The sequence below is a fragment of the Scophthalmus maximus genome, chromosome 4 (genome assembly GCF_022379125.1).
Source record: "Scophthalmus maximus strain ysfricsl-2021 chromosome 4, ASM2237912v1, whole genome shotgun sequence".
NCBI lineage: Eukaryota > Metazoa > Chordata > Actinopteri > Pleuronectiformes > Scophthalmidae > Scophthalmus > Scophthalmus maximus.
This window is the reverse complement of record NC_061518.1, coordinates 27085050-27109709: the sequence shown is the minus strand read 5'-3', so window position 1 is coordinate 27109709 and position 24660 is coordinate 27085050. Positions and strand designations below refer to the sequence as shown.

Here is a 24660-nt window from a genome sequence, read left to right as displayed (position 1 = left end):
CCTGTAAGATTTCAGATCACAGGCAGCTGCTTCAGGAAGTCTTACCCAGCTTACAGTTATGACCAAAGTTTCATTACATAGAACATTATCCTCATCTCAGATGGTGATTTGGTCCTCTTGTGCATCTCTGGACAATGAGATATGACGGGAAGCGTTAAGAAAATTGTTCGTGACACTAACAATTACAAAAATGTGTTGAAAAACTTGGCAGAGACACACCAAAGCATGATGGCATTCTATTTGTCATCACCAAGATTTTTCAAGCCACCAGTCCAGACTTCATAAGTGGAGTCAGTCATTGTTTTGTCATTGCCTACTGAAACACATGCGTTAATATCTAGCATCACAGACAGCAGCAGTGTATATGGCACAAAACAGGTAACCATTCAAGGCACAACTTTTGCGGTTGGCATGTTTGTTTGCACTGGGGCACATGCTGCCTTGCCTGAGTTTAAAGAGATCAGAAATGGAATCTTATTTCAACTGAAAGACTATGAGATCTGGTATGTTGAGCATTTGTGGTCGTATGAGCTAACAGTTCATAAACACAAGATCCATACAGTGAAATCTGTGTCTCAGCTAACTGACCAAATGCCTACAAAGTTTCAAGCAAGCTAAGTTTCTCATCTAAACATTTGATTCCAGTGACTGAGTTAAAGAGGAGCACCACACCAAGCAGCCAGCCATTCTCAGCCTTTGTTCCCAGTGATCTGAGGGAGGTTAAGAATCCGTCTGGACCTTACCATGAACCCTAGACACATCCCTTGGTACACTGGACAACATATTTAAATGTAATGTCTATTTGCTATTATGACCCATGTGCTTTGTGTGCATGTACCTATAACGCATGCAGTTTGAAAAAAAAAAAAATGCTACACACTATCAATGCTTTATTCTGAAAAGATCCTGCAGTAGTTCTTTCCTTTTTATGTTACAGGTTGTAGCAGGAAGTACCTTCTACCTGGACAGGAAATGAAGGTTAGGAAGGAGGGGGAAGGGAGATGATAAATCAGGCACACCTGTGAGCGAAAAAGGTGGGAAAGTCTAAAAAAAGAAACCATAGAGGAAGACAGACTGAAAGAGGAGTGAGAGTACCGAAAGAGGAGTGAGAGTACCAGGAGGAGAAATTAGCAGTTTACAGCTTTGAAAAAAATAAAGAGTAAAAGATAAGGAAACAAACAAATCATAGTTAATCGAACTGTGACGGACATCTAAAGGGACCTTGCTGAACTTAAGTGTGTTGTGAAGATGGACCCTTGCAACTTCTGTGGACCTTCTGGAACAGCTCTGGGACCCCTGACTGTGGTGGAAGAAAAAGAAAGCGAAGCTAAGTCGTGTCTCCAACCTTTAATCTCTCCTGGCTGCCTCTATATACCTCCCTTCTATCATCCATGTTCATCTCCTTCCTTATATTTAAAATAGTGACAGGGAAATAACTTCTTACTTCTCCTGTCTGGCGCCCAACGAGCAATTTATAGTTTACCTACTCTACAAGGTTTACCTCACACAACGAAGATGGAAGTGGCTGATGTTCTGAAACTAAGAGTCGTCCTTGATGATGTCAATGCTGAGAGGCTTATTTTGCCCTCTCGTCCTGAGACTGTAAATGCCCTCATATTTGAGGTGAAGAGTAAGCTGAACCTGGCCTATGACTTTCGTCTTCAGTTTCAAGACCCAGACTTTGACAGAGAGATAGTTAGATGAGTTGAGTCAAATCTGAGTTCAACCAGCACAGATGACACAGTGTTACTGTCTGATGACACAGATTCACTAGAGGATCTTTGCCGATGGCCAGAGATCTTTGTTGTTCCACCTTTCTCATACGAGGTAGAGTATGGTCTAAGAGAGGGCCACTCTGGATTTGTGAGAGACGGAAAACTGGCAAGTTGACAAGGGAACAAAAACACATCATACTAGATGTAATGGCTGCTGAAATATACAAGCACAGAGCATATCCTATTACCAAACAGGTAGGCAAGACTGCAGAAGCTCTGGTAAGCAAACACCCCTGTATGATGTATGTTTTTGTTTTCCGTGCAGCTCTACAGTGAATTCCACAGGATCACCAATGAAAATCTACCATTTTCCTTCTTTGCTGCACTTGACAAATATAGACATCAGCTGCTAAAGCTCTACAAAAAGAGGAAGACTGGAAGTTGTGGTGAGAAGATGGAATAAGTTTTGCTGGCATATGAGGAATAGGTAAAAAAATAGTTTTAATGCATTACATTGATGTTGAATGTGAACAGTGGTCCCTTACACCCTCTTGTGCATACCTTGTCTTTGTTTGTGCAACAGGACAAGAACACCATCAGTGGAGCTAGAACAGCAGCCCTGGCCGGCCTACCACTGTACTTTAAAGGAGGATTCCTCAGATGTCTTTTTCCATATCCATAATGCAATACCTTCATCTTTTTTGCAAAGAGCAATCGCTGATGAATATGAAAAATAAAAACTGCACTACTACTGTGTGCCCTTTTGGCTGCCTTTAGAGCAGTTCTCTACTTTACATTTTGGTTGTGTAGTAGGCATCATGTTATCTAGCCTTGATAATGCTGTGTTTCCCCTTGGGGGAAGAGATATTCACTAAGTAAGAAATTAGGTAATCTCAGTTGATGTGAAACAATATTTTCAACTTATCAGTATTCAAAGTGCCATGTAAAAATGTTTTACAAAATACAAATTCCAAGAATTTTATTATTCAGTCCTATGCTAGGCTTGCATGTTTTCAAGTAAATGGTAATGGAGTGCTCATGTCTATATGACTATGTAAAGAGTTGTTGGTGTCTGTAATAATTCCCCATATCCATAATGGCTTCAAAGAGACAATAAACCTGCATGTGGCTAGAAGGGGAAATTTTGTACTAAAAAGGTCCAATTTTGGAAGATATCCACTAGATATCCTTATTATATCTTCTGCTGAACTTGAGAAGTCAATTTTACACAGAACGAGGACTGTGGATTTAATCCTCCATCTCTTACAACAAAGTTGTTATGAAGGGATCTCTTCAGTCAGTATAAACAGAAGGAATTATTATACACACCAACAATCTTTACATGGCATGTGAGTCTTGTATAGGGATTGGTAAAGGTTTTTTCAAGGCTATCCAATAAGTGGGGTTCAAGTTACATACATTTTTAATATGTGCTTAAAAAAAGACAAGTTTAACAGATTATCTGCTCCCAAATTTGGAACACAAATTAAAAGTTGATTAAATAAATTGAGTCCCTACTCATCTCTCTTTCAATCTCTGACCGTGTAGTTGATTTTTTCTGTGCTCTCCTAAACTCAAAAGGCTTTATTTTCTAATATCAATAGGGGTTGGAAATGAGGGGTGGCCTTGATTATGTCTTAAAGGAGTTAAAAAGAGAACTGTGTAAACTGATGACTTCAGATATTATGAGTTTAACATTGGTAACAAGAGAAAACACTCTCCCCTCATTATATGGAAGGACAAATTGACTAACCCATGGCCGAGCATTTTCTTTGCTTAGGCTTACACCTTTTTTGCTATTGAATTTTCAACATTCAATTGTTATGTTTCCATCCTTGAGTGTACAGCATTCAGCTAAATAAATTGTTTGAGTTGTGTCAGGAAATGTGTTCATATTGTATTAATGCACCTTAAAAGGTTTAAGGCAATCGGTTTCCTGAAATTTATTGAGTAGATAGAAGTTGCCACAACTAACATGCACTATTTTGATTTAGTGGAAGACAACTTATATGGTAACATTTGTTTAAAGAAGATGTAAGTAAGTTCTACTTAAGTCAAATAAGACACATGGTTTTACAAGCACAGCAATTTCCCTCTCTCTGAGATAGAAAGAGATAAAAAAGGTAGAAAAAACTAAATCCAGCCTAGTTTAAGAGCACCAAGAAAGCAACGGGAGGCCCCGCCCCCTGAAAAGTCTAATTAATTTGAATACAAAAAATAATATATATATATAATGCCAAGCAGAAGTCATTTAAGGTCACTTTCTTATACACCTTATTCCTCATTCCTGTATAAAAGATTGTGGATGAAACTGAACGTGATTTGTGAAACCTAACGAGCCTTAACACTAATCTCAGTAACCGCCCCCAGTTAACCTAGGGGAAACACTGATAATGGAGAGCATTATAAAAAGAAATCTGTTTGCAAAAAAAAAATGTAAGGGGGGAAGACTTGTGCTTTGATGGGGATATTTACGATGGAATTATTGTTTGGCCAAGCCACTGACTTCCTGGACTCGTGAGGTTGTTTGGCAACAAAGAAGGCTGGTTGGATTAATTTGACAGCATCTGAAACCTGTTTTCTGATGGTCGTTCAGAACAGGTATAAACTCTTGTGTATTTCAGGAAGCTTTAAAAAACATTGTCTGAAATATATCGCGTACTTTAAAGCATGTTAAAACTTTTTTTGGCCACGCATGCCCTCACCATTCAGGTTCATGATTCCTTCCCTGTGCTCCTGCTGAAAGTTACCTGGTGTGGTAGAGCCATAGTGGGGGAACATAGAGAATAATGGAACCAATCCATTGAGACCTTACAGCCACGGCCAAGACTTACCATATCACACCAGCTCAGCAACCACAGCTCAACAAAGCACTTCAGAGAGCAGGCACAGTGCAGTGGAGGGTGGCGACAGCATGGGAATCATAACTAGAAGATTGCCAATTATTTCCCACAGAAACTATTGAGGTGGGAGGTAAAGGATAACGCCTCTGTGCCGCTATAATGTTATACTGAGAGAGATATCAAACTCCTGATTGCTACAGCGGAACTGTGGTTGTACCAGACCAGTGTTACTCAATATTTTTTCCAAGTGAGTCGCACAAGCAGAATAAAGTGAACATGCGAGCCACAACAAAAGCAAAAATCCACTCCAGCCTCACATATCTGCCATATTTGTTATCACACATACATTACATACAACATACATTATGCAATGCAAGTATAGCCACTGCATTTCTAATAATAAAAAAAAAGTCTTTGACCTAAATACTGGGATGAGCAGAAGTAGGCATGCATTAAAGTTGAAAATGTCTTTGTACTCATTCATATCACTGAATCTTGGACCCCGTTTTCACCAGGCAGTAAAATCAGACCTGAGTGATCAGATCACAGGTGGACAGCTCTCAGTACATCTGTTCTCACCTGGCAGCAGAATGTGTCTCCACATGCGTCTTCAGTGACCACTTGTGATCGGATTTCACTTTTGATGCCTTGCATCTCCACATTTTTTCATCAATGACCATCCAGTGGGCTGTGGCGTCCAGGCACACATCAAGGACTGGAATGGGTGTAACGAGTCCTCTACTCCTCTTCCCTTCCCCTCCCAACAATTGTGGAACTATGATGATCTCTCTTGCACTCCAGATTCTTTCTACTTATGCACAGGCTTTCTGTGATATACAACTTCAATGTATAAAGCTTCATTTGTTCCTCTTTTTCTCATGCCAGTGCTGTTGGAATCATGGTGGTCTTGTTGATAAAGTGGAAGATCATCCTTTGGTGCCACTTCTTCAAATTGATTTTGTTGCAATACAGTGCAATGAGAGAGTCCAGCAGATCCGCCCCACCCATATATTCTTATTGTACTCTGTCACCACAGCAGGGCAAGGGACTTTGATGGTCTCCTTTTGTATCCCACCTGTCAACCTTGGGGACTGGGTGTGCTCCAGTATAAATACTGAAAAGGCTGACTGTATGTTATTCTACTGACTGACCCCTGACCCCATTACTGTCCCCCAACCCTGATTATGGGGTCCACTCTGTCACCCTCCACAACCCCACTGTCCTCACTGTCAGAAGGAATGCAAGCAAAATTATTGATGATGGTGATGATTATGCATTGCCCTGAGGCAACAAACGAAAAACTACAGTTTTTAACTCAATCAAATATGGTTCTTCACTAATTCATGCACATTCACATAATCTTTTCTATAAAGTTATTTAAATTTAAACATGTTAAAAAGTGAAATGTATCTTTCCTTTTGCTGGCACCGTGTCCCATCCAGCTTTGGTTCATGGAGGGACCGCCCCACCCCTCGACAAAGGGTCAAATCCATTTCAGCCCCACATTTTATTGGTCACTGTTTATCTTACTTTTTATGTGATGTTTTGTTTAACAAAATTTAAAAGGGCAGTGTTCCCGGGACTTTGGGGTGGAGCGTCCCTCTATGAGAGCTCATGAAGGGCGCACATAGAACCCTTTTTTGGAAGTAATTTTACTATTTAATACTACAAATAGAGACCAAAAGATCCCAACACTAAGGTATACAGGCCTATACTTTCTCAGCCCCCCTTCCCCCAAAAACATTAAAACAAAGACTGTCTGACGTCACTTACTTTGGCCTTTCCAATAAGGAAACTGTCAATTAATTTTGGGCATTTTGCCACATCTTGCTCCAACTGTTTTTTTTTTCTTCTTTAATTTTTTTACGTTGTTTGGAGAAGTGGAAGTAGTGAAAGTCCGAGTCGCATTGTCGCAGAGGGGACGACCGAAAAATGTCTTTTTTGCCACATTTTTAAACGCTAATCAAAAATAAAAAAATATCTGTTCAATTTTACGCTGAAGGATGTTTTTTTTTTTTTCACTGCTTCAGTTTGCTACCAGACAGCCGTTTAAGTTAACACTTTTTTTTCAAACGTACTTTGGCCATGTATTACTGCGCCAACTCGCACCGGTGCAGAGAATCCGCGTATCACTCTGCAAATCAGCTGTCCGACTCAGAGCTACTGCGGCAAGTTGGCTCAACAATACATGGCCGAAGTAGGCTTGAAAAAAACCAAAAACATCCTTTAGCGTACAATTGAACGGATATTTTCAATTTTGGGTAACGTTTAAAAATGTGGCAATAACATTTTCCGCTGGTCCCCTCTGCAACAGTGGGACTCAGACTTTCGCTACTTCCACTTCTCCTCCAAACTCCGTTAAATGACAACGCTGATCACCATCTCCATAAGGTAACAACTTTTGCATAAGTAACTCATAAAACCCCAATTCAGTATCACTATCCCTTTAAGAATAAATTCAAATTCCGTCATGTCCTTTTCTCACTTATTTTACACCTTTACTACTGTACATAGAGTCTGGAAAGAGCAAAGCGAACTTGATAAACTTGCTCAGATTTAAGTTTCCTCTTAAAGAAAACCTTTTTTTGTATTGGACCTCTTCTATGACTTTGAGGTCTTCAAAAAAAAAAGAAGCTAAAAATAAACGAGTGCAGGAACAGGAACTGAGAGAGTAAAAGATAACGGTATCCTGCGTTTATACCAGTCCAGACTATATATGGATGTGATGATGTCTCTCCTCACTGGTGCACATCATTTTAAAATGGACAAATGCAGGATGGGAAGCAATTTATTGAGTGACTAATGATCAAATATTGAATTCAAAGTGTTGATGAGCAGGAGATACTGCAGGGAGATATGGATACACATCTCAGTAAATAATAACCATAAAGTATTCAGACAAGCCATAGCATAAATAGTATTTTTACAATCAAAATGTACTTTAGGAAATCTGGGGGAGCCAGTTTGAATGGGCCTGATGGAGCTGATTACATTTATAATAAATATTATCTATAATTAACAGTTGCTATGCTTAAATTTGTCTGTAGAGAAGATGATTGATTGTCAATAAATATAGTTTGTTTATACCTAATTCTGTTCTGTATAGATATATTTATTCTTAGACTGACAGATGGAGCAAACAGTTGTAAAGGAAGGAGGATTGTAGTGGAGCACTGGGGTGTCAGGTGTAACTGTGAGGCTCATGAGTTAGGTAGGAGGGCCCTTAGCAGAATTTTGCTTGTCATATTTCCTAAAATATATCTATATATTATTTACTGAAAGAGATGCAAACAAGTACAAAAAAAGAAAAAAGAAGTGCAATTTTTTGCGATCTAGGTGTTCATGTCATAGTAAAGTCGGGGGGGGGGGGGGGGGGGGGTTCCTGGGGCACCCTAGGGTGTTAATCCAGGCCTGGGTCACAGGCTTCAGGATGACAGTAATGTCTCAATTTGCTCCTTCTCACTTTAGTTTTGCGCACTCGGCCGAGTATGATCTGCTGCCCCTCGATGTCCAAACTCTCTTGCTTGAAACATGTCACTGAGTAAGGTTTGACTAGTCGATCCCTAGTGAATCAATCATATGCTGATATGGCAACTTAAAATCAAGATCTGTCTGCTTCACAGGAACAGGCATATCAAATCGTCATATACATTACACAAATAATCACGTGAAATCACATAATACAATGCATTCAAAATGCCTATTTAAAAGTACTTTTTAGTCTGTAGGGAGTTCATATTTTCGAACCTCCAAACTTAGAAACTAATTTGATAGCAAATCCACGTACCTGTATATGGGCTTATGGTAAAATATTATTTGAACATTTTCATTATATAACACCAGTAAACACAAGGATTTTGTTTGCAAAAATAAGGGTTAATAATATTATTTTAACAATTATATCACTATTATTAGAAGGATTCTTATAAATGTCGCCCTCAGTATTCGGGTGTTGTGTTTGTGTTTCAGTAATGGAGGTGGTAAAAAAATGTTGAATAAGTTATTAACTCTTTGTTTCAATTTCACCCAGAGATTGAAATTGAAATATCTTTATTGCTTTGTTACGAAATTCAAAGCATCAGCGTGTATTGTACATTGCAATAACATTCACCATACATTATTCAGAGAACAGTCGGCAGTGGTATAAAAATAAAAAACCATGCTTACAAATTCTTGACCTCACTTAACCTCTCTTTCAGTGATTGTTCATTTCTGTGGAGCAGCATGGTGTGTGTCGCTCTCCTGTCTCCGGCCTGTGTGTGTGTGTGTGTGTGTGTGTGTGTGTTATTGCTCCATATGGAATTTAACCGGATCTAATCTTATCAAAATACAAATGCAGACACATAAGTGTCTCTGTCAGAGATTGATGTTCGCCAAAAGAGAAAATAATCCTTCTTGTGGAACTGTATGGATTTTGCCAAGTTCCATAAAAAATAAGGGTGTTTTTAATACTTACGACATATTGCGCAGATCCAGTTATGTCTGCTTCACCCCTTCATTCCAGGGACAAAGGGGGCATAAATTGCCTGCAGGGACCGCGACAAAGAAATCTGACATGACACATGAGCATGAATGCGGCACGAAATAATGCCTCGTCCTATTTAAATGACGTACAGCAAGTGAATAATAAAAAAATCCATCTCAAACAGAGACTTGGTCTCTTTTCTTGTCTTTTCATGGCCCAAAAATTCTCTCAACAATTTGGCCAAAATGCGGGGCTCATTCCTCCTGTTACAAATCAAAGTCTTCTTGTGAAATGTAAATAAAATGCTATGTTATTTTATGATCAGAATTAACTGTTCCCGATTGAGTTCAAAATTGCACCTACATTTGTTGCACATACACAAGTGTACAACTAGACAGTGTCACTATAAGGCATAGGGATTTCAGTTAGAAAGGTGATAAGTCAAATTCATACCAGTGGCATTTTTTCTACCAAGATGTCAATGTCTACAAATAATGAGGGATTAAAGTGATGAGTCTCCCAGGCGATAGGGTAATTAAATAAATCCCTTATACTAATGGCACTTTTATTTCACAAAAAATATATAAACAATTAAGAATGGTAAATAATTGAGGCAATATGGATCATAGACAATAAAATAGTTAGTACAATATCCTCAAATTAGTGTTGTGTTTATTTCACAACAGTCACCCTCCGGGGGGAAAAATACTGATAATAATTCACAGTGGTGTTGCAATAATGGCAACATGATGATGTAGAATTTTCTTGAAATATGTTTCAACTACAATGTTCAAATAAAAAAAAATCCTTTCCCCTTACAACTTCTGTATGTGTTTTACCAGAGTGTCAATATCTAGGAAGCAGACTTTAAGGCAATAGCGTTTCTATTAGGCATTAATGCAACATGGATTATGAAATAGTGTCAATATAAATTTACTTCCCGCTGATATGAGGGAAGATCAGGGAACAGTGCTTTCTTCCACATTCTAAGGAAAAGGATGATAAAAACCTATAGAGTATGAGAAGTGTCTTCTGCAGGGCAGATGACTGGGTGACCAAAGGATTCTCATTAAGGCTCACTCCTGAATGAAGACAGGGGAGATTCTGTATTTATCTTTACAATAAAACAAAAACAATGATAGCATAATCACAGCACTGAGGCAAAAGCAGAAAAAACTTATCGCACCCGTGTCTTCTGTCTTGTCATCCAGTTCCAGCTTGTGTTTCCCCAACAGACTTGTTCGTTTTTTAACCTGTATCAGTCCAGTCTTTCACTTTTGATGAAAGCATCTTATTGTCAATACACATACTTCCACTATTCTTGTAGTACAAATCGACGGGAGAGGGGTAGATAGAAGGAAAGTAGAAAAACATTCACATGACCCAAGGCCCATTTATTTCATCCATGTTTTTTCCTCTCTACCAGCAGACTGAATTATGATTTCAACGATCAAATGTCATTGAAACAACAACAAGATATTTATTTTCCATGTATTTTTTTCCTAAAAAACTACAATAAATCCAGAATAGCAAGTGATGAATATGGGTTGTGTGGCGTGCTGAGATTGTACACTTCAGTATTAACTATTAATTAATCATGCTTACTATATTCAGCCGCAGTATATGCATCAGTGGAGTTTGTGGGCTCTGGTGTGCAGCGGGACAGCACCTTCAAAAGTGCTGCAACGTCATGTATCAGGTTTAAACCGTCCCCCGTGTCAGTGCTCCTCTCTTCTCCTTCTTTTCAATCCTCCATTCCTGCTCAACCCTGGGTCTAAGGCACAAGTCCATTAGCCTCCCAGCCATTTTACACATCAAATTCAACAGGCCAATTAATGAAAAAAGGTTCCTCTCCCCCTCCAACTGCTTCGGCCTGGACGTGGATGAGAGCATCGTCCTAACCATGGTAACCCTCTCTTGTCCCTGCTGAAGGGCAAGTTGCCCTGGGATTTGATGATTTACACACACACACACACAAAAAACACACACACACACACACACACACATACACACACACACACACACACACTCTCTCTTAATCAGTCAGTAACTTTTATTATAGGGGGTAGGAGGGGAGGGAGTTAAACTGATTAGTAGGGTGCGAGTAACAAAAAGGAGCCATGCAGATTTAATGCAGCATTACCCCTCCAGGGATAAAAACACTTGAGTCTCTTGTGTTCCACAGACAAAGCAGGTGTACTGCTTGCTTTGTCTCCGAAGTACACCCTGTCCCCAAACCTCCGTCCAAAGTGCCTCATTCAACAAGCCACACAAAAACGCGTGATTACAATCAGAATATTTTTTAAGCGCAAAAAACATTCGGAATATAAGGGAACTTTTTGGGATAGATTTTCTTTTGATTCACCCATATTTGGGTGAAGTCCAAAAGTTCAAAGTCTAAAATTTGTTTTCTACATCCAGCTCGCGTGATTTGGCAAAGCAGTTGCTGAATTGCTCATGACTGTGTTTACAGCTTCTCCTGAGACAGCGAATTAGACTGATTAAGGCAGTAAAAAAGATTTTTGACAGATTGGTTGTAATTCTATGTCGCTAGAACCAGTACAACTGTCTTAGTCTGGTGAAGTAATGTGGTCAAGTTTGACCCCTACCAAAGAAATGAATACCTCTTCTTAGGATGTTATGTTTTCATCCCTGTCCGTTTGTTTGTTTGCTTGATTGTCAGCAGGATTAAACCAAAAAATACTGAACAGATGTCCACATAGGACATGGGCCAAGAAAGAACAACAACTTCACAGTAAATTCTGAAATTGCCTTGAGATGATGCATGATGTGATTTGGTGCTATACTAATAAAATAAAATGTAATTCTTCTAATTTTTATGTGGATGGTTGAAATAATCATGATGGTCATTGGAGATAATGTTAATAATGTCATGTCTGTGTCCTTAGATTTGACAAATTTATGACTCATGTAACATGTAGTAACTTTGACTCCCCTTAATCTGCCAAATGTTTTTACAAAATTGTACATTATTTGGGTACATATAGTTATTACATTATGATATTTTTGATGGCAATGACATTTTTTTAATTTTAGTGTAAAACCTGAAAGTATAGCTTTTCCTGAAGGACAAAGCTTGGAAGTGAAATCACTCAGCACAGTGTTTATTTTTTTTAAAAATCGAACTAAATTCATAAATCTCTGCATTATTTCTATAAGACATCCACAAATAAAATTTCTCTTTTATCACAGCACTCTCCTTAGAGTCAACTCCAACCACAGATTTTAAGACCACAGATAACGTGGTCTTCCTTTTTTTTACTGTGAAGTTTTCAGTTATTAGCAAACAGTGGGGAGAATGAAATTACCCCAAATGCAGAATTGAGGTCAGAAGGAGCTCAGGCTGGGAGATTATTCCCATATTTCTCTTAAGACACATGCATGCTGTATAATTTTAATGATGTTTGTCTTAACACCTGCCATCTAATTGCCCCATCTTGGTTGGCCCAGAAATCACTTTTATGAATAGCATTATACTGGAATCATACATATTTGCAATCTAGGACAACTTCAGTTGTTTTTTAAGCTGCATGGCTGCAAACTTTGCCAAGTATTTCAGTCTATGCTTGTCTGTCTCCCTGTTCCTTGGACAGAGCAGAGGAAGGTGCTCAATGCTGTTTGTTTTCTCTAAGTCACGTGTCCTTCACAAAAATCACATTCTTAAAATTGGAAACATCAGTGACTCTATTTACCTGGTATTGAAATGCATTTTGAATCCAGATTGATGTGTATGTTTTGAGAGTGGTTATTCAACGACAGTACATTATGACAAGAATTACCCATACCATACTAAATTTCCCGCCACGCAGAGTGTGTGTTTGTGTGTATACGTGTAGCATAAATCATCAAATTTGAAATGTGAAGACATGTTTTAAAGTTACAGTTATGGTATGGGTTTGGGTTAGGCATGTAGCAGGTAGGCTGGGTAGGTCAGAGGAAGTCTGGGAGAAATGAATGTAAGTCAGTGTAATATCCTCAAAACTATGGATACATGTGTGTGTCAAAAGTGACTTCATTTATTTAGCTCTTTTGTTGCCTTAACGACCATTCAAAGTGTTTAACATTTCAGGTCACATTCGCCTATCACACATATATATATAAACAGTTTGTTATGTGAAAGTGTAATGTGTTGTCTCTGTAAATCCAACAATAATGCTGAAACACAATGTGTCCCATACCTTTTTGTGATACATAAAGACAAGAATTTAAACTCTGGTGCAATATGTTTTCTACATGAAAGAACGCAAGCCTCAGAAAACCAGGCTGAAGAGGTAAAGATGCTCTGAGAATCAGTCAAGTCTGATCAGATACATATTGAGACAATCAGCAGGCTGTGGAAAAAGTGTCAAGGCAACAGCGTGGCTGAAGCAGAGATCCCCAGCTCTGTAAGAAACCTTACATTGCAGTCTGCCAGACATTGTCTCCATGTTAGGTGATTTCATGCTGAGGGGGAGGATTTTGTCTTGTTTTGTCCTAGCCAATGAAAAGCGAGAGACACACACACGTCCAGCTTGTATCATTGTCATTTGACATGGAAGCTGCGGGATCTGTTACAAAGATCATGAAATGATTTTCCCATTGATTAAAGAAATCTGACAAAGTCAGAGTTTTCATTTCTTTAAGGTAGAGTAATCAATTTAATCCAAGCTTGTTTCTCTTCCTAAGTTTCCTGTACATACTGTTACATGTAGCTCTGTAGAAATATGAGAAGTCTACTCTCATGCTTGCTTTAGTTGTAGTTAAATTCTCATTCATCCACTCACGCATGCGCACTGTGTTTCTTGCTGTCATTTCCCAGCTGGTGATCAGCTGGTCTCATCTATCCAATAGCATTGCAACACTCCTGCCTTGTTAGCCTATCATCTCGCTGCTGTCTGTTTAAATAGCATTTCTCTCCCTGCCTTACTCCTCTCATGCTGCTGTGCTGTGCACCCTCCACCTCCCCATCACCGCCCAGTCTGCACAGACTCATCAGATTCTTCTCTCCATCAACTCAGCAAGTCATCATCATCAACCACCATGACCACCAGTGTCTGGACTCCATGGGGGGATTTAATTTCCTGCTGCTCAGGACCGACGCCCTCTGCTACAATATCTCCCCATGGAGTCTAAGCGCCAAAGACTCAATACTTTGTCATCACATATCATTCTGTTAAATCTGTAATAAATGTAATGTCTTCATTCACTTGTCTCTCCTGATTGAAATGACAGTTAGCCAAGTTCAGACTACATGACTTAAAAAGTCATTGGATCGCGGTGCAGTCTGGTGACAGGCGTGACATGTCGGTGAGCGTCTTCAATCATGTAGGTGAAGAGTTTACACATACCGATCGGCAACTGCCGATTGAGTGCCGATTTGGCTCCAATCCGGGGCTTTTGTCGGCGAACTGCGAAATCTGATATATACCCATAACAAACTGGCCAGCTTTATGCCCAGAGACCGCCACATCAAAATCAATTTAAATGTATAAATTATCAGAAACTATTTGCTTGGTGTACCTAATAAACTGGTAAACTGAAAGAAAGTTATAGATCACATTTACTGAACGAAAAATCACTTACTCTACATGAACTTTACATCACTGCCATTTTTAACATTATCACAAAACAATATCTCTATCTAACTGTAGAAAAGGAAGCATTGAAGCTCCCTTCCTATGCATTTAGAGAATCAGCTCTTATCATGGTGCTGATCAAATACTTCCGGGTCACTTCAAGATTTAGGAAACTTCCTAAGCCAATTAGACAATTTCGACCGTACTCCAAAACCCATTAAGTGTTTTTAGTGTTTTATTTGTTTTATCTGTTAGGATGGTTTATTCATTTTCTGCTTTGACTGCAGTTCATATGTTGACAATAAAATGTTGGCACCTATTTAGAAACACATGCGGTGGGGTTCAGCCAGCAGTACTTGGTCCAGCCCAGAGAATTTAACTAACAAACTTCATTTTTTGACTTAAAGGGACAGTTCAGTGATTTTGAAGTGGGGTTGTATGAGTTACTTATTCATAGTTAATATGTTAACTTATGGAGATGGTGATCAGCGATGTCATTTTCACGGAGTTTGGAAGAGAAGTGGAAGTAGCCAAAACCTCCAGTTTGTGAGATGGACGCGCTAGCAAGGAGGCTAAACTCCATGGTAAGCTTCAATAGCATGTCAGTTAAGGTGTCGGCAAGTGAGGTTTACGCACTGTACAGCACAGCACTCGATTGGCTGACCACCGTTTCACATGCACGACAAAACTAAAACATGTAAGAATTAAATCCCCCTTCCGAATATTCATGCTAGGTGACATTCTGAAAAAGCCATGTATTGATCAAGGCTAATGGAACCATATCTCATTAGTAAAGTGTTTGGTGCGCTTGATCTAATGCAAGAACATTCACAAACTCACTATGCCAAACATTCCACTAAGCCAAATACTCTGTCACCTAGAGGAGCCCTGCTGAATATTTAAAATGAGTCCATATCCCTTGAAAGGAAAAGCGTTAAAAGACGGAAAGGAAGGAAGGAAAGTTGATGTAAAAGCCATACAGAGAAGAGTGCTCCTTGCACTGAGTTCTGTTCTTATACAGCTCACAGAAACAACTAGTCCTCCAACTCATTCGTGGAACTATGTCAAATGTGGTAAAAACTACCAATTTAACCGTTGCCTGAAGTTGCCTCTACTGGGGACAAAAGGGACAAATATGTTTTACCTCAGAGCATTGCTCTGTGCTATGGTAGGTGGGCTTTTACTGAAGAATAAGTATTAACGACTCTTTCGGGATAATCCACTCACTTTTCTTTTGTACTAAAGTCATTTTAGTCTCATTTCAAATCCCATGATTGAATTGCAAAACATGTCATCACCAAAAAGAACTCCAAAAGAGAAATCAAGACAGCATGTTGCAGACTAATGGTGAGCGTGGAAATTTGACAAATACAAATGAATTTAGTGCCACTGAACCTCGGTTCGCTCAGTTAGTTACAGCGCAGAATTCATAGAAATAAAAAGGGATTTTTCTTATCATATGTAATAACTTAAAAACAACCTCACAGTAGCATTCCAACGCCGATCATTGAAGTTCCATGTAAATATGGTCACAGTCTATAGTGTTGAATATTGGCCAAAAGTGTTTTGTTTTTTAAAACATTATGATGTCACAGTAAAGTTGAACTATGACCTTTTGGATATAAAATGCAACCATTTAATATTTTTGTCCAATATTCACACATTTGCCTGAAAAGGTAGAGGGACTTTGACTTTGACCAATACAATGGAATTGAAGTCCTTGAGTCCAAGTGAATTTACAAATTTGAAGATATTTCCTCAATGCCATCTTGAGAGGTTCAAGGTGCCAAAAATGTATTTTGGGAGGTCCCAGTGATCCACCAACTTTAATGAAATCATGTTTACCAGACTCGGACAGACGGACAGACAACCTGATAACATAATAGCTCCTGCAATGGCTAAGACCAGCACATACGATTAAACATATATATAGAAGGAGAGACAGATATATAAGGCATCCTGATATGAAAAACGTAAATTTCCAGAAGGTAAAGAGTTTACTAATGCTTAGCTTCTAGGATTGTATTTATTTAGATTTTTTGGAGTTAATTGAGTACATTCTGGTAACACAAAGAGGAACACTGGGGTTTTTGTGATATCATAATTTTTTTCTCTGTTTATGTTTTTTTTTATAGTGTATTATTTTGGTATCAACCGGGGGACAGCGAACACACCTTGAACATTTACTCGTGTCAGACGAAGAGTGACAGTTGTGTGTGTTTCCAGCAGAGCCAAAAGAACTGTGGGATGACAGGAATACATTGCATCATCTTGTTTTGATGAAGAAGAATTAAAAAAACAGCCAACAATGTCGTCATACTCACTAACAGTGAAGCATGTTGTCTTTCGCACTATGTGAACCACATGAATGAAATGTTCAATTATATGATTACTTTTCATGGTCATGATCACGTCATGATTTAAACTCATTACCAGTCCAGGTTGTTTTGTTTCCAGTTCTTCTGAAATTCACATTAGACACAAATATTCTTTACTTGGAATAAGATCCGTGGGGGATTTATGAGGAAACATCAGCCGCATGTACAAGATTTACAATTTTAGTCTTTGATATGATCAGCATTTCACAGTAGTCAGGAATTTGCCTCCTATCGAGACTAATTGGCCCAATGACTGTCAATCACGTCAACAGTGAAGCACGGGTGACATTAGTGTTCTGGCTTGTTCATGTGTGACAACAAACCCAGGTAAAGAAGGCTAAAGAAACAACATGTAGGAGCCATTGAAGACATTTGAGTTGAAAATGTTGGCATTAGCTACGGTGAAGCAACAGTAATAGAGAGTTTGACTGACCTGGTCGTCGTATCTGTAGGTTAGAAACTGATCCTCTGTGGCATCCTCCATGAAACTGCCCTGAGGTGAGAGGGCATACTCTGGCAGGAACACTGCACTCTGGGGCTCACTCTCTGCACACTGACAACACACACACACACACACACACAGAGAGAGAGTTTCATTGAATCATTATCTATGCACAGAGTCGCAAAACCAGAACTTTTGGTGCCATTTAAGTTTGATCTCATTCACTCTCTGGTTAAATTAGTGAGCTAAATCCTGGACCTCCTAGACTAGTGTTCTCTGAACGGACAGGCTCAAGTCATTACCCCAAACAGGCTGTAACACCCCCACCCCATCCTCCTCCTCAAATCACAAGAGAGGAAAGCTGTGCTCCAACAGCACAACTGTGACCATTCAGCTTCACTCGAATGTTGGAGGTTTTCACTATTCATTTCACACAAACGGTCCATGAGCGAGCACACCTCACACTGGGTTTGCGGACAATCAGTGTAATCCAAAGGTGCAGAGGGGAGAAGTGATTCACGGCTAACAGGGACTGAGAGTGTGCTGCACACTGAGTCAAGAGAGGAATATCTGACATCTGGCATTTAAGAGGACTCCTCAGAGACGGAAAGGGACTTTGTGAGCGAGTGCTTTTGTCCTGGCAACTTGAACTGTGTGCGTGAGAGATGATCCTCCATTGAAATTAGTGAGAGTGGTGTCTCCTGCATGCTTTTAGATCCACTTAGAGGCAGACAGTGACAAGTGCCACTGGTATGTGTTTCCCTGGAGAGCGTCTGAGGACTGGCATACTGCCGGTTCTGAACTCTTCACTCTCTCTCTCTTTCATTAGCTCTCAGTCTCTCTCTCTCTTAAATCTTCATGTGCTATACTGTCATTACTGTAGCCTGACCAATATATTTGTTGTCCGATAAAAACATTGTGAGAAATGTTATTGAATTGCAATATGGCCCCTGAAATTCAGTGCCATATTGTTAAGTCAGACATTATGACGTTCCGGACCTTTACTTTAGGAAAATTTCTCTAACTGAACCTCATTGAATTTTAATTGAATACCCCTGCCCTATATGGTTGGACTATGTGAATGTGTGAAATTAAGGAGTTGAAAACTGTAGCATAGTCATGATGTCAACTTAATGTATTTGCATTCAGCATTTGCATTGGATTGTGTACTTGGCCTTTTTTTGATTTATGTGCATGTGAATACATTAAATAATCTGGTGGCATTGATTACTGCTATCGTCAGTGAAAACTTTCTGTCTCCAGTCATATCTGTGATATTTATGGTCAATGAGAATGAGTGGAGCGTCCACTGAGCAGAGTGTTATTTCACGCCTTACTGACTTTCTGCGTGTTTGTGAGTGTGTTGGTCATTGCTGTAAATTTCCTAAAATGCTGAAATGCATTTTTTCCAAATCCGTATGGTTACAATTTGTGTAGGCTATGGTTTTTGCATGTATACTTTTGGGCGTGGGGGTCAGGCATTCAACTGTTTATAGCACCAACTGACTTGACTGTACCGTATATAAAAATGGGCGCAGACCCCAGGTCCGGAAGTGGAACCAATGCAGCCAATGAAACCTGGTGGTTTGCCACTTAATTTGCATGCAGTCAATACATAACATTTCACGATATTCCGCCATTTAACCGACTTGAAAGAGAGAGAGAGAACATACATGCAGACAGCAAAAGTATTTTGTCAGTGGCCATAGCTTAGACAAAACCATCATCAAAATCATTATGCAAGCAACTTAAAAAAAAGAAAAAAGGCTTCAAGTCTGTTTTTGAAAGCATGAAAAATATGTTTCTGGCTTTCAATCAGCCAGGATATCATAATTATTATTATTATTGGACATATTTCTATTTCCCCTTGTTCTACTTCTTCTTCCATCTTCTGATACTAACCCCATCCAAGAACTTCTAGCTCCTATACACTAATCCCATGACTCTGCATGTATGAGTATGCATGCAGTCTCCACACTTGATTTATTTTGTGTTTGACTAATCGTATCAGAGTTGTAAAATAAACGACAAAAGAAGTATTCGAATTAATAAAATAGATTCTTCTGATGGATGTCAAATTGTCTTAAAGTGTAGACTCACAAAAGCCTGTGGATATTGTGTGACTATAATTCACAATGGTACCATTTTGTTTCAGCATTTAACACTTAAGATCATTTCTAAGGAGGACAAAGACTGGCAAGGGTTGAGTTTGGCTTCATTATTAAATGTGTATCTCTGCATAGAAACACAGCAGGGGCACCCAATGATCAAAAGCAGAGCTGAGCTTTCACTCTGGGAGTATGTGAAAGCATCGATGAAGAGAAGCTTATCCTGTAGGCTGCAGCAACAAACCTGCTGCACAGCTGGTATCACTCTCATTACAAGAAAGTTAAAGGCTGGATTAGGATGGAAATCACTGCTGTTCATGGGCATTTAAGAAAGAGGAGGTGCGTCCAAGACGTGTTGGCTAGCTAACATTCGTTTAGGCACAAGACCTGGGTGAAGATTCGTGAAGTGTTAACACAGGCGGTGCATCTATATTTCATAACTTTGTATGCAGTTGAATTACTGTTGTTGTGCTCCTGCTCTGGAAGAATTGTGAGTAGCTCGACAAGTGCCTCTGCGCCATAGATTGTATATAAAGATGGACGACATGACAGCTCCCAAGCGTGAAGACAAATCATATCGATCTCCCCCTGGTAGTTGGCTGCAGTATAGGTCATAAACCTTGCCTCATACTAATGATACAAACTGATCAGTTCCTGCTGTGACTTTACATAAAACCCTCTGGGTGAACCATCAGGCTGTTACTGTGAAACAGGTATCGGACATGCTACTGAACGCATTTGGCACCCACACTTGGCGACTGTGGAGGACAAAAAACTGCCTTTTAACAGGAAGAAATCTGGAGCAGAACCGGACTCAGTAATGGGCGGAACGTCGGATGCGACCGGTGGGGATGAGAGGAGAGAAATGGTGGAGAGAGGAGAGGTGGGCAGAAAGAGGGGGATAAAAGAGAGAGATAGAGAGAGAGAGAACAGTTGTATAACCGTTCTGTTAGCTCTATCAGACTAATTCTTATGATTACAATAATAATACTGACACTAATAGATACAATGATATTTGTATTATTATTAAAAATAATAATAATAATTAAAGTCTGACGTGCGAAAATGTCCCAATTTGCAAGATACAATCGAAATGGTTAACTTCCTGTTGGTCGGAGGTAATGGCGACCTTTACATTATTTTGTAGGTCTTGATGTGATACGCGTGCCTACCAAATTTTGTTTATCTAATTCAATGTAAAGCAAGGGGGAATGTGGTAGGGGTCTGTATTGAGTTATTTTGACACGCCCATGCCCGAGACCCCTAAAATGTAAATTTTATCAAATTTTTTCACTGGTTCTGATGCGTGTGCAACATTTTGGGCAGGTCAGAGCACGTGAAGTGCCTCAAATTAGCGATTCATTTGGCGGAAGAATAGTAATGATAATAAAAAGAATTCACTCAATTACAATAGGTCTTCGTTCTGAGTTCTAAATGGAACTTGGGCCCTAATAATAATAATAATACTAGTAGTAGTAATAATAATAATTATAGCAGGAGTATTAATAATAATACAAATTATAATTTTAATAACAGATTTGGGGGCAGATTTGGGGGTGGTTAGCACTTTTGCCTCACAGCAAGAAGGTTCTTGGTTCGAATCCCGGTTCAAACCAACCAGGGCCTTTCTGTGTGGAGTTTGCATGTTCTCCCCGTGTATGCGTGGGTTCTCTCCGGGTTCTCCGGCTTCCGCCCACAGTCCAAAGACATGCAGAATGGGGTTAGGTTCATTGTAGACTCTAAATTGACCGTAGATGTGAATGTGAGAGTGAATGGTTCTTTGTCTCTGTATATGGCCCTGTGATAGGCCTGCGACCTGTCCAGGGTGAACCCCGCCTCTCACCTCCAGCGTGAAGTGACCAATGCATGGACTAGTTTTTCATCATCCCTTTGAGATGTTTCTAAAGTTCTTGATATTGCGCAGGTGAAAGAAGGCTGTCCTAGAGACTTGCTTTATGTGTGAGTCAAAGGTCATGTCCTGGTCAAAAATAACTCCAAAGTTCCTCACAGTAGAGCTAGTTATGCCATCTAAGATGACTATATGCTCAGATAATGTTTCCCTGGGGTGTATAGGGCTGAGTACAATGACCTTGGTTTTGTCTGAATTTAGAAGTAAAAGATTACAAGTCATCCAGTCCTTTATGTCTTTAAGACAGACCTGAAGTTTATTAATCTGATTACCTGAAAGTTTCATCTGGCTTTATCGATAAAAATATCTGATTGTCATCTGCATAACACTGGAAATGTATGTGGTGCTTTCTGATAATTTCACATTGAGGAAGTATGAGTGTGTTGACACTGAAAATAGAAAGTCATGTCTGAAAGGCTTTGTCTTCCCAGTAGAGCACCATGTCCATACTCGTCCATACTGGGCCACACACAAACACACACACGGAGGAAGTCAGGTTGTCCTAATTGAGTTTACACACCATTGGAAAGACAGTGACGGGCCAGCCTTCACCCTGCCAGCAGCCTGCAGTAACTGGTTCACGCTGGATCACTGACTTACTTCGCAGGAGCCAACGGCGGGATAATAATACCAGGGGGGCAGCCCCCATCCCAAGGGACAACATGCTGTACCAAAAAAGGCTGTAGTGACAGAGTACAGACTGTGTGTTAGAGCAAATAGTAAAACTCTTGCACAGCAGGTCAGAAATCAAAGCTTGAGTTTGTTCACACAGGGAGGCAAGACATAATTTTTTCAGCCCTGGCAACTCACCACAAATACTTGAGCAGGGGTTCGGAAACATTTTGAAGGCCAAGTCCAATAATAACAATAATGCTTCACATCATTGATCTGAGGGCTAGCTATGATTGAGTCAATCCCAGCTGGAATGTCAAGATGATCTCATAATAATGTTATTGTGGGTTATCTTTAAGATAAGATGCTGTGTGTTGCATTATAGGAAATGTCCAATTCAAGTGTTGTTGGAGTTTGACCTGTACTACAGTGAAAAGATTGAAGGCTGTTGCTGCAATCTGACTTTGTATTTCTTTTCTAATGATAGTGCAATACATCATGTATACCACACTACCTATCTTTAAAATCAAATTCTGTATCTGTCACCTTAATGAGCTGGAAATATAAAATGACCACGCAAATTAATCTGCCCTTCAACTAAATCAGGCTAATACAAGGCTGACTACTGTAAGATAATCCCTTCTTATTATAGATGCTGAAACAGTGTCTTTGATCTCATCCTGTCTTAATATAGAGGGTCTTTTTTGAACACACAGTCCACCACTGGCGTATACATGCCCCCTTCTTTTTGTATAGTCTTCTTTGTAATAATTTCATGGACCTTTCTTTTACAACAACCTATTATGTTGGTGTGCAGCTTATATAAACAATGGACTCATACAGCCCATAAAATACAGACTTGGTTTTCACTTACACCAACTGAATGAATAGCTGTTCTCGCAGCAGAACAGGTTTAATTTAACTTTAGTAAATGAGGGGAAATGGTGTATAGTAAGAAGATTTTGTGAGTATTTATACTTTTCTTGAGTGTTTACTTTTATTTCAACTTTTACTTTTATCTCAAGTATATTATAAAGAAAAAATACATACTTTTACTCCGCTACATTATCATAGGTGTGGTGCATCGGTTGGGATTAATTTGGTTATCAGAAATAATTCATATGTTAAAAGCAACGGGGCACCACCCAGAAACCGGGACCAATGGCCAAATAGTCAATTCAGTCTGAAAATTGTGGGTTTTCACCTAAAATGATCTGGTAGATATGAGCATTTATGGAGTGAACTGAAGGTGTGAATCCGAGCACTGACTTTGTCAACCAGCCTTTATCACAATTTACATGCAAATAAAACAAAATAACTTCTCTTTAAAATATAACAGCATTTATTTACTTTAGCAATATCAATGTAAAATCAATACTACTTTTATCAACAAATGTCTAACTTACGGTAAGCTACATATCATGACACAAGTAGGGATGCCACGATTCTCAATATAATATTGAACCGTATCGTACGCCATGAACGGTTCAATACGCACTTGTGAATTGGTATTTTCGGTTTTGCAATAAAATTTCATGTAGTTTCATGTTTCCATGCTTCATATTTCTCTCTGAATTTGCTCTGTCGGAGCTTTAGAGGAGCACTTGAACGCAGCATGTGTTGGGGAAACGCCTCTCTGCCAAGTATATATCCAATCACTGGAGTCAGATTTCCCACAACACTTCAACATGGTGAGTGGAGCAGAGAAGCAGGAGTTTGAAGCAGCACCATCTTCTTACAAATCTGTGGTGTGGGGACATTTTGGTTTTAGCGTTGAAAACAGTGACGAGGGAACGAAAAAAGTCAACAATTAGTTGCTGCAAACATTGCTTCACGTGTCGCCTATGCAAATGGTAACACTTCCAATATGAGCGCACATTTGCGGCGCCACCAACCAGCATCACTGTCTGGAAGCATGACGGCTGAGCAAGTAACACCGTCAGTTAAAAAACAGTTGTCTCTTGCCGATGCCTTCCAACAAGTCCAACAAGAATTGCAATTTTGTTTCTCCTTACGTACAAAATGTGTACCGAAACAGAACCTAAACCATAACCCAAGAACTGAGGTACGTATTGAAGACAAAGACAAGAGACAAAATTACATGGGTCACTAAACATCCACTTTGGACCATAAATCTAACAAATTTCCTGACAATCTGACAAGAAAGGATCATGCCCTGAGCCACACCAGAATCCTGCTAGACAGGCAAATATGTATATGCTATGAAGCCTTACTGTTTGTTTATTTTAAATAAAATACGCAACTTTATAAATGATACCTTCACCTTGGTTTTATGTCCCTGCTTACACCAATGGGTTGGCTGTGGCTCAGGTAGAGACGTTCACCCGCTTACACATGCCACTTCAGGGCTCCAGACACAAAAAATATGTAGGAGCCATCTGCTCCTAGACCCAAAGTATTAAGGAGACAAATTAAATTTTCAGGAGCCCAAAGTATTAAGGAGACAAATTAAATTTTCAGGAGCCAAAATATATCAATGTCACAGTACTGCCTGCTTTTGTCTTCCCTGCATCCCATAGTGTGCACAATGTATTCTTTGCACAGTATGTGCCATGTCCAATATGCTTCAATCTTGTAACCATAAATACATG

At 39.4% G+C, this 24660-nt stretch overlaps 1 protein-coding gene across 5 annotated transcripts in view; it reads right to left on the bottom strand.

Moving 5' to 3' along the window:
• Nucleotides 1-24660, bottom strand: part of LOC118302501 (ADAMTS-like protein 3) — a 135984-nt gene that overhangs the window by 94889 nt on the left and 16435 nt on the right. For all 5 annotated transcript variants that reach the window (XM_035628686.2, XM_035628684.2, XM_047331570.1 and 2 more), the window contains exon 3: nucleotides 17411-17530. In XM_035628686.2, coding sequence (XP_035484579.2) covers nucleotides 17411-17530 — 120 coding nt within the window. The remainder of the gene's footprint in view (nucleotides 1-17410; nucleotides 17531-24660) is intronic.